We start from the raw sequence: 11,153 nt of genomic DNA, 5'->3' as shown, positions 1-11,153 counted from the left end.
AGGGAGAGTGTTAAAGTATAAAAGAATAAATAACGCCTTCTGCAACAGCTTACGCTTTTGGAGTAATTGGTAGTTTCACACACTTTATGTGAAACAGCCGAACAACGAAGGACAATTTTGTGAACTTACTTCCAAGGTATAAATAATTCTCGGCGTCTTATAATAATTTCAAAAACTTCGGCTCACCCTCATCTGTTGGCTCTTTATCATGGTTGTGCTTATATGTAGGGTCATTCTTACTTTATCCAAAGATAACACACGTGTGACATCCTAAAATAATGCATCTTCTGTCCAATTTCTTCCACAGTTGAAAAACTAAAACATTCGGATAGTCGTACCTTGGAAGTTGAATCCAACTTCTATCCATTACTATTTTCTTGATTTTCTCCACAACAGAATGTTAACGATTGGAACAAAAGTGTACAATATTAAAAAACTAACATAAAATGAGATCACATATAAAGATAGGAGTCTCCAAATCTTGAAACCATATCACCTATTCATCTCTTTCCCTTATTACTGGGTCAATCCTACTTTGCAGAGGTTAAAACTAGACCTTAGGCACCCCACCCCTTGCCAATCCCATCTCTGACCTCTGCAAGTTGGCTGGCCTTCGACCTACACACCACCCTTTACAGGGCAGTTCAGCCATTATTGATAGAACCCTAAAAGATTCATAATTGATATATGACTTAAGATTATCCAAATGCTGTTTTCTCTGTCTTGATAGGATCGTCCTAACCCGTAACTCTATTAGGCCTTATATAGACCAAGAGAAGCCACAACATTGACACTCTTATTAATTGTCGGCGTCTTATAATAATTTGAAAAACTTCGGCGCAACAGCATCCCCCCCGCCGGCGCTGGCTCACCCTCATCTGTGGCTCATTATCATCACAAGGGCTCATTACCTTCAGAATATATATTGTGACAACTCGTGCATTTCATCTTGTATAATCAATTCATTTGGCACTTGTTATTCATTATCATTCATAGCATGAGATGACCCTTTCCCATGAAAAATCCATCCAGTGTAGCTCATAAGCTTCCCATGCTATATCAAATGTTCCTTGGCCACTTCTCGACCATTAAATCTAACATTGCCGCATTTACTACCCCGGCATAATAGATATCTTTTCCCCACGAGATCTATGAGCAAATGCTAAGTCAAAAACTGAGAAACTCTTTCCATATATGTAGGGTCATTCTTACTTTATCCAAAGATAACACACATGTGACATCCTAAAATAATGCATCTTCTATCCAATTTCTTCCACAGTTGAAAAACTAAAACAGTCGGATAGTCGTACCTTGGAAGTTGAATCCAACTTCTATCCATTACTATTTTCTTGATTTTCTCCACAACAGAATGTTAACGATTGGAACAAAAGTGTACAATATTAAAAAACTAACATAAAATGAGATCACATATAAAGATAGGAGTCTCCAAATCTTGAAACCATATCACCTATTCATCTCTTTCCCTTATTACTGGGTCAATCCTACTTTGCAGAGGTTAAAACTAGACCTTAGGCACCCCTTGCCAATCCCATCTCTGACCTCCGCAAGTTGGCTGGCCTTCGACCTACACACCACCCTTGACAGGGCAGTTCAGCCATTATTGATAGAACCCTAAAAGATTCATAATTGATATATGACTTAAGATTATCCAAATGCTGTTTTCTCTGTCTTGATAGGATCGTCCTAACCCCTAACTCTATTAGGCCTTATATAGACCAAGAGAAGCCACAACATTGACACCCTTTCTAAGTGCGAGAGTGTAATGAACATCAACACAAACAAATATTTATTAAGCATCCATTTGAAATCACACGGGCCAGAATACAAAGTATAAACATTAAATTTCTAAGTGATCTGTGAACGTAAGGTCCGAAAAAGTTGTTGAACATAGATAAACAAAGGACCCAAATGTCTAAACGTGAAAGATTGTCAATGAACACGCATTCATGGACAATGAGATTACATCCAAAACCCACCCATTAACGAAAAACACAGAAAATTATTAAAGCAAATCCTTGCATAGAAAGTACTAGGTAGTAAGAGATAAATAAAAATACTCAAAGGGGGGTGTAATATCCTACAGTGGGGCAAAAAAAATCATCTCCCTAGTTTTTATGCTACTTTTATGGTACTAATGATAACTATCATGTTGTTTGGGAGAAGGTTCACGCGTATAGCAGCTTCACGTGTTTAACGTGCCTAGTGTTATAACTTATAAAATGATAAAAATGTCATGTGTGAAAGCCATTTCGCAGCTGGCTTTGCATGTGAGAACAACCAAACAAGTTGATTTTTGGCAGATTTTTGACTTATTCATTTAATTCATTCTGGATGGCTGTTCTCACATGCAAAAGCCAGCCACGAAATGGCTTTCCGCGAAATTGGCTAGCAAATCCCATATACTTGAGATGCTCAGTGATATGTTTTGATAGGGTGGGTCCCACAAATTCAATTCAAACCCATGCATCAGATAGGAGCCATCATTTTACTTCATGCTTTGCTGAGGTAGGTCCCACGATCTCCACCCTGGCGCACGCGTAGGATGGGGCTCATGATTTTACTCCTTATCTTTTGATGGGGGTGGAGCCATTACTTTACAGCCATGGTCCAAGAATGATAACATAATTAGAAATGATATATTCCCTCACTCTATCACATAGCCTCAACTGTATTTTGGTCTTTCTAAAAGGTGATTTTTGTCTTTTTACATATAAAGATGTTTTAGTGTTTTTATGAGAAAAATAAAATCTACCTTGAGTATTTTGGTCACAAATTGATCGTGGATTTGCAAAATTCACTAAGGGCCCGTTTGGATGCCGAGAAGATTTTGATTTGGAATTCTCACATTTGCAGCCGTTTTTGCATTGACAGTTGGATCCCGATCAAATCCTTGAATTTCCAATTCTGCGACTGGCAGTAAGAAAAATCAGATTTCCAAATAAGCTGTGGAAATAAGAAATTGGAAATTCACAGATCTGGCTCCTCAACCACTCCCCTGCAGCAGGAATTACCCCCTTCCCTTTCTGTCTCCCTCAACATGAGAAGCAATTGTGAGTTTTGGGTTTAATCCATTGTAATCCTTGTATATTGTTTTTCTCATAGTGGAAGATCGTATTTCTTGCCCGTGGGCCCAAATTCAATCTCCTTCTTTCTTTCCTTATGCTATTACATTATATAGAGAACCAAAACCTAAGAATAGCAACCCTAAATACGTGCATAAACATTATTCTCAATCTTCTAACTAAAGCAACAACAATAAAAAGTAGAAATGTGACTAAAATATTCCTAAAATAGTAATCTCGTATTATACCTATACCATATCTGTAAAATTCCTATAACTTAGCCAAATCAAGTCCAAATCATGTAATCTTGGGTTCTTTAGATATGTAATAAAAAAACTTCTAAAAACACTAAAATCAGGCAAAAAGAATAAGATTTGATGCCCTAAAAAATACTGCAAATAAAATAAATAAAATAGAAAATAAAAAATAAAAGACTTGTTCAACGCCATACGTTTTGCATCATTCACCCCTGCTTGAAAAGAACTCGACCTCGGGTTTAGGCCATCATCCTCCAAATCTAATTATTAGGCTCCGCATCAATCTTCTATTCTTCATTCATTTCTTCATTTTTTTTATGATCCCTTACATGATGCTTAGCCATGAAAAGGGCTCTCGGATGCATTCTCAGATCCACGGGTGTCTTCTCATGGATGCGGGCTTCGAGAGTGTTAACTGTGTATGAAAGTCTTCACTTGTTGTTAGAGTTCTTCGTTCTTCGCGGCTAGATTAGGACGGCCGACGTTAGGTGCATCGACTTCTTCATTCCATCGTGCATTCGTTGGAGATTCCTTGTGCTCATACCAACTGATGCAGGGAGTATGGAGCGACAACACCAAGATAAAGTTCAACACAAGCAGCAACTAAAATAATCTCGTGGGGTTTTAAAACATATGCCACAGTTTGGAGAAAAACTCCAATATAACACGTGAAAGGAGTGAAGCTCCTTCACCCACGTGAAAGAGCCAATGCTCTCGTCACGAGTGATGTTCCAAAAATGAACTTTATTCAATCTCCTTCTTTCTTTCCTCATGTCATTACATTAAATACTTGCTGAACCATTAGTCTCAATCTTCTAACTAAAGCAACATAAATAAAAAGTAGAAACATGACTAAAATATTCCTAAAATAGTAATCCCGTAATATACTTATACCATATCTGTAAAATGCCTATAACTTAGCCAAATCAAGTCCAAATCGCGTAACTTAGATATGTAATAAAAAAAACTTTCTAAAACCTTTTCACAAATGAACTTTATTCAATCTCCTTCTTTATTTCCTCATGTCATTACATTATATAGAGAACCAAAACCTAAGAATAGCAACCCTAAATACTTGCTGAACCATTAGTCTCAATCTTCTAACTAAAGCAACATAAATAAAAAGTAGAAACATGACTAAAATATTCCTAAAATAGTAATCCCATAATACACTTATACCATATCTGTAAAATGCCTATAACTTAGCCAAATCAAGTCCAAATCGCGTAACTTAGATGTGTAATAAAAAAAACCTTTCTAAAAACACCAAAATCAAGCCAAAAGAACAAGATTCGATGCCCTAAACAAATACTGCAAATAAAATAACGAAAATAGAAAATAAAAATAAAAAACTTGTTCAACGCCATGCATTTTGCATCAATTATGATCTCATCAATCAAGTACTCAACCATATCAACTAAGTACTCGACGGCGTCATGCTGAGTTGACTAGGATTTTCATGGGCAGCATTTTGACCTGCATGCGCATTTTAAAAGACTGCTAAGAAGTAGAAGAAATGAAATGAATACCCGTAAATTTAAGTGTCTTTCTGTACTTGTTGGGAAACTTGCTTTATTTCGGTGGGAATTTAAATTAGAAAGAGGGTTATCAGGGTTTTCAAAAACCTAATTGATATAAACTGTTATCCTTCACCTATGACCAATGGTGTGGTGGCTGCAAAGTTTGGGAGGTATGACAGAGAGAAAGAGAGGAAGGGAGGGAGAGTTCTCTCAGTGTTTTTTCTTGGGTTTTCTTTCGGGTTACTATGGGGTATGATTTTTGGTTGAGAGGGCAAGGAAATTGTTGTAGTTTTGTTGGTTTGAGTTAATCCATTGTAATTCTTGTGTATTGGTTTTTTTTTTTTTTTTTTGTGATAGTGGAAGATCGTGTTCTCACTCGTGGACATAACCATCTTGGCTGACATAAAATCTATTAGATGTGGCATGTGTGAATATTTACTTCTAAGATTCAAAACATAATGGATATAAAGGTGCCACAGAAGATGAAACTGAATGTTTACATCACTCTAACACATAGGAATCTCCTTTTCCTCTTCTCATTCAGAAGACAAGAGAAGTCAAACTATATATATATATATATATATATATATATATATATATATATATGAGGAAAGTGTTTCTACTCGGTCCCCTAGATAAGCTTATCTACTCCTCCCTTTAAAAAAATACAGTGGGCCCACGCTGTTTGGATGATCCAAAGCATTCATTTGATAGGTCTTAACATAGATAGGGTGTGCCCAAAAAATCAGCACCAAAGGGTCATCCTAGCCCTTCGTTTTGTAGTGCCTTGTGGTGCCCAGAATGGACACATATATAGGATGACCCTTTGGTGCTGATTTTTTGGGCACACCCTATCTATGTTAAGACCTATCAAATGAATGCTTTGGATCATCCAAACAGCGTGGGCCCACTGTATTTTTTTAAAGGGAAGAGTAGATAAGCTTATCTAGGGGACCGAGTAGAAACACTTTCCTCTATATATATATATATATATATATATATATATATATATATATATATATATATATACCCGATCTTTTACACTCAAACTTCCAATGTGGGACCAAAGATTTCCACGTTACTTTGGAAGAATGGAGGGATATTCAAATTCAGGTAGAAAACCTCAAAAGTAATAACACATAAAGTGACAAATAGTGTTACCATTTGTAATTTTGAATTATAAGATCGCTTTTCCAATGAAGAAAAGTAAAAAAAATCTTGGTGTCCATCATGTGGCTTGTTTCTTGTTTTAGTTTTCCATTTATTTGTGCATGATCAGGATTTGCCTAGCAGATTTTTTCAACCCAAAAAAGAATTCAGCCCTGTAGACACCCCATTTTGACAGAACCCTAATAGCGTCGTTAGATTAGAAATCCTACTAAAGAAGCGTTTTAGAGTCCCAAGTTTGTTCCTAGAATAAGTTAGGGTCTCATTTAAGTCCCCATAAAATTTCATCTGAATCCCTCGCGATTTGACTAGTAAACGAATGAAGTTTGTAGTGTAATGTAGTGTAGGAATAAGTGTGACAATTTAGCCAGACAGGGGGTGTTCTGGAACCTGGAAAGCCAGTTGAAATTTACTGCGGTGGTCTGTCCAGGAAGATATATGGGTGCGCAGATTAATGTGTAGTACAATTAGGGGGTGCATTATCCGGGAGCAGAGCAGTTTTGTAAATAGGGGAGATTCCTTTCTTCTTTTCCAAGTTATAATTAGGCCTAATCAGGAGTTAATGGGAGCTAAATACTAGGATTAGTTGGGAGAGAATATTAGGAAGCTTCCTTGGAAGCTTCCTAGATGCTCTTGGGGTTTTAATCATAGCCTCTTATTTATAAGGGCAATATGAAGGGCTGAGATCATGTAGAGAGGAGAGAGTTTCTTGCCCTGTTTTCTACTTGGACCCCCCGGTAGGTTAGAAAATGTATAAAATACACTATAGGTGGCTGTCCAAGTGGGGAGGAGGGGGTCAAATATATCATTTCCCTTTATATAAAAAAAAACCAACGAGAATCAGATCGGAGGAGAGACTCATTTTTTTTTCGTGAAATCGGGGGGAAAGAAAAAAAAAAACAGAGAGTGAGAGAGAGCAAGGAGAAGGAGAAGAAGAAGAGAATCCTCTTCTCTGGCCTCATTTCCCGCCGGAAATCCGGCCAATACCTCACCTCCGCCATCATTTCCTCCCCCAAAAACCCTATCCATCGAAACCCAATTCTATCGCCACCACTACCATCACCATTGCTCCGGCCATCGCCCACCTCCATCCACATCACCATTGCTTCGGCCATTGCCCACCTCCATCCACATCACCACCGCTCCCAAAACCTTTCTACCATCATCAGACCCTTCTTCTCCGGTCGGATTCTCGCCGGAATCCGGCCACAACCTCCATAAAATCCGGTCCTCCATCTATTGCAACAACCATTTCATCTCTCAAACCCTCTTCACAAACCCCATTTCCAATCAGTAAAATCTGAAATCTCCATTACCATTCTCATATCCAAACCCATTCCCATCTGATTCAACCATTATTTTGCTGGCCACTTTGTCTTCTCTGACCGTTCCCTCCGGAATCCGACCCCCACCACCATCTCAGCCATCTTCTCCAAACCCCATTTCCTCCTTTGATTTACACCATCCACCATAATCCCATCATCTTCCTATTCAACCCCCACTTCACAGCCATCTCATCATCATCAAACCCAAACCCATTTTCCCTCATTAACACCACTCCTTCATCAAACCCATTTCTTCCACCATTGACCGGCACCACCATCATCTCTATTTTCCGCCAACCTTTTCCTCTTATCTACTATCACGGTGCCTCACATCTACATCTTCATATTCTGATAGAAGGGGTCTGCAAAGGAAGCTCAGAGTAGGGTTTCTCAAGCTCACATTGAGAAGAAGAAGAGAAGGTTGTTTTGTCTTGAACGGAATCACGGAGGAACAAAGAACCGGATCTGTCAGGGGAGGCTAAAGATAAAGGTATTGGGTTCTAACACTTTTCATCTGTACCTTTTAAATGTTCTGCTCCTTTATCTTCGATTTTTCTGCATCTTGTCTGTTGATTTTCTTCATTTCATTTGGTCAATGAGTTTAGACTTCAGTGTTTTCATAGAAAATTTAGCATTCTACACTTGAATTCCATCTTCATAGAAATCCTGCACTTTTTGGTTCCATGGCGTATCCATGGATGACGACTCTGAGTTATTTTTAGGCACGTCTTGGTTTTGAGCCTGGCTCCGGATCAAGAGGTATCTCATTCATTTTGTATCGCCACTCGTGCTATGCTATGAGGGTGACATCATTTCGAGAGTTCTTTGGTAGAGCTTTCCTTCACGTGGTGGAGATCTTTGAGGATTGCAGGGGACCTCTCGTTCCTCAAACTACGTCCTCGGGATCGGGGTCCACAAGCCCCGGAGTGGACTTAAATTTTTCTATAGAAAAAAAAATGGAGAACTACAACAATGGAGGGAAACCCTACAAAGCAACCAGAAATTAATTTCGTGGGATTTTTTATGGTGCCTGCCTATGAAGTATAGTATTTTTTAAAAAGTAGCGTGGGGCTCACTTCATATGATGATCCTAAGTTCCGAATTAACCCACTGATCGGAGGTTTACGATCATCTATGGGGATGATTTTTTGGGGACAACCTACTTACGGTTTGGCCCAACAAATGAACTGTTTGGATCATCCTATGAAGTGGTCCCCACAGTACTTTTTGAATCTCCAATTTTCATAGTGTGTGGCATGTATTTTAAATAACATCCTCGGCCCTCAATGATAATGTAAGGAAAGTGCTAGACATGCGTTGTTCAGAAATAAATAAAGTCAGCTTGGTCAGGCATGCTTATCTCGTGTATGAACAGTGCGAAGGCTTCAAGGAATTCTATAAAAGGGCCATATGAAAGTCTATAGATATAACAAGGCAAAAGAGATAGAAAGAGAAAGAAAGTCAATATAGTAAAGAGAAAATGAGCACTTGGCATTTCGTTTTAGTTCATGGTGCTGGCCATGGATCTTGGGAATGGTATAAGGTAGCCGCTCTTCTTCAGGAAGCCAACCAGAAGGTCTCATTCATAGACATGGAGGCTTCTGGCATAAATACAACGCAATTCAAAGATGTTATGTCATTCGATGAATATACGAAACCATTGATGGAGTTCATGCGTGGTCTCAAACAAGAGAAGGTGATTCTTGTGGGCCATAGCTTCGGAGGTTTTAGCATCGCTAAGGCGATGGATAAGTTTCCTGAGAATGTATCCCTTGGTGTCTTTATCAATGCGTTTATGCCGGATGCAATTAATCCTCCAGGTTATGTCCTTGATGAGGTAACTTTGGTAAAAAAAATGTGGGTATCTCACTACAAGAAATGTCTTTTTCTATCTATAATCTATCTAAAATAGAGAAATTATATGATGAGCGAGCGGACATCATCTTAAAAACTATGCTGCTGTAGGATCAAATATCAAGGGCAGGATGATCGATGAATATAAGCATGTCCGCTCGATCATTCATCACATAATTTCCCTCTAAAATGTATGTTTTTCTTTCAATCGACATTCGCTTTCTTTCCATGGAAAATTTTTATGGGAATACTTCTACCATTTTACACCTTATGTTTTGATAATGGTGGGCCCACCATTTTACACGTCCATGAGTGTACCCACCATCTTCCGCCAAATCCATGTGTTGGGCAGGGCCCACCATTTTCTCTCATGTTTTAATGCAATGGGTCAAGACTCAAGATCTCCACCCAAGCTCATGCATATGGCGAGGCTCGCCATTTTACACCTCATGTTTTGGTTAATTGGGTCCCAATATTTCACACCTATATGCATAGCATGGGCCAAGAATGCTAGTGATATTATATCCTTCTTTCTTACTAACTAGAAGTCTCTTAACTTCTGAATGCAAGGCCAATAAGGGGGGCGTAGATTATGGGGACAGTACAATCTTCCCAAATTTAAACCCCTCCGGGCAAACTGGAATATTATTTGGCCCCAAATTCCTGAAAACAAACCTATATCAACTTTCACCTGAACAGGTATGACCCCTCACAATTAATTTTCACCTACCCAATAACCTTCTTGCATGCTTACATTTCCCTAACATTTCTTCTTTATTTTTTGGATGTTTAAAGGATTACACTTTGGCAAGAACCCTGGTGAGAATGACATCATTTTTCCAAAAAGATCTTGACAAAGAAAAACCTTATAAGGCTTATGGAGCAGTCAAAAGAGCTTACATCAGGGGGAAAGACGATAAATGTCTTGTGGAAAAATTCCAAATTTGGCAGATTGACAACTTTCCACCGAAGGAAGTGAAAGTACTTGAAAATACAGACCATGAAGCCATGTTCTCAAACCATGAAGGCGTGTACAAGGCTTTGTTGGAGTTTGCAAAGAAATATGCTTGATTGTCTTTAGCTATTACTATGGTTAAGCTGCTTCTATGGTGTGTTTTGTGTGTGCTAATAAGAGAGATATTCTCATATATAGGTTGATACTCCATATATGAGAAGATATATGTGTTTAAGAGTTTCTCTTTGTAGACTGCAGTGAATACTGGTGTGGCTGCTGGCATGGTGTGTTTTCGTGTGCTAATGAAAGAGAAACTCTCCATGTTTCGGATAATCTGTAATATAATAAATGTGTTTCTTTCATTTGTCATTCGTTTTCTTTTTCTTGGAATTGTTATGGAAACCTTTTTCCATGGAAAATTCTTATTGGAACTTTTAATGGTAAGATTTTTTTTTCAAGCAAATGCACCACATGGGTGGCACGTGAAGTTCAGTGTAGGCTGTACCGCCTTACATATTTGATCGGACGGCATCCCACTTTTTTAAGAGGGTGCTATTGGATGAAATATCAAGGGCGGTGGTATCTCTGTTGTACCGCCTACACTGGCCATCACGTTTGGGAACCATATAAAATGATAAGGTGGGGCCCATCATTTTACACCTATGCTCTGCATGAGTGAGGCCAACCATTTTACACCTCATGTTTTTCTATGGTCGGGGCCACTGTTATATACCATGTTTTGACGGGGTGGGGCACCATCTCTACCCAAATCAATGCAACCTGTGGGTGTTGCAGCCCAAAAACCTGAAGGTTCTTTGTTACCCAGCATCGGAGGCAAAAAGATAAACTAAAGAGGAAAAGAGCCATTTGATCACCATCGTAAGGAATAAAATACTTTGATCACCGTTAAGGGGGATGAAATTTACTTCAATCCCATTAAAGTCGAGTTTCATTTTGGCGTAATTACTGAAATTCCCGAAATTTGGTACATT

The 11,153-nt window shown here is 38.6% G+C and overlaps 1 protein-coding gene across 1 annotated transcript; it reads left to right on the top strand.

Annotated features, from left to right (window-relative positions):
* The first annotated feature begins 8,704 nt into the window (after positions 1 to 8,704).
* LOC143859121 (norfluorocurarine synthase 1-like) lies at positions 8,705 to 10,530 on the top strand. The gene is made up of 3 exons (XM_077369803.1): positions 8,705 to 9,189; positions 9,777 to 9,905; positions 10,002 to 10,530. Exons 1-3 carry the CDS (start codon positions 8,833 to 8,835, stop codon positions 10,275 to 10,277), a joined length of 762 nt encoding a protein of 253 aa, XP_077225918.1. The 5' UTR covers positions 8,705 to 8,832; the 3' UTR covers positions 10,278 to 10,530.
* The last annotated feature ends 623 nt before the right edge of the window (positions 10,531 to 11,153 follow it).

Source organism: Tasmannia lanceolata, unplaced genomic scaffold (genome assembly GCF_043159265.1).
Source record: "Tasmannia lanceolata isolate RefF3 unplaced genomic scaffold, GAP_Taslan_0.1 ptg000029l, whole genome shotgun sequence".
Lineage (NCBI taxonomy): Eukaryota > Viridiplantae > Streptophyta > Magnoliopsida > Canellales > Winteraceae > Tasmannia > Tasmannia lanceolata.
The sequence above is the reverse complement of the archived record's forward strand: the minus strand, read 5'-3'. Positions and strand labels throughout refer to the sequence as shown.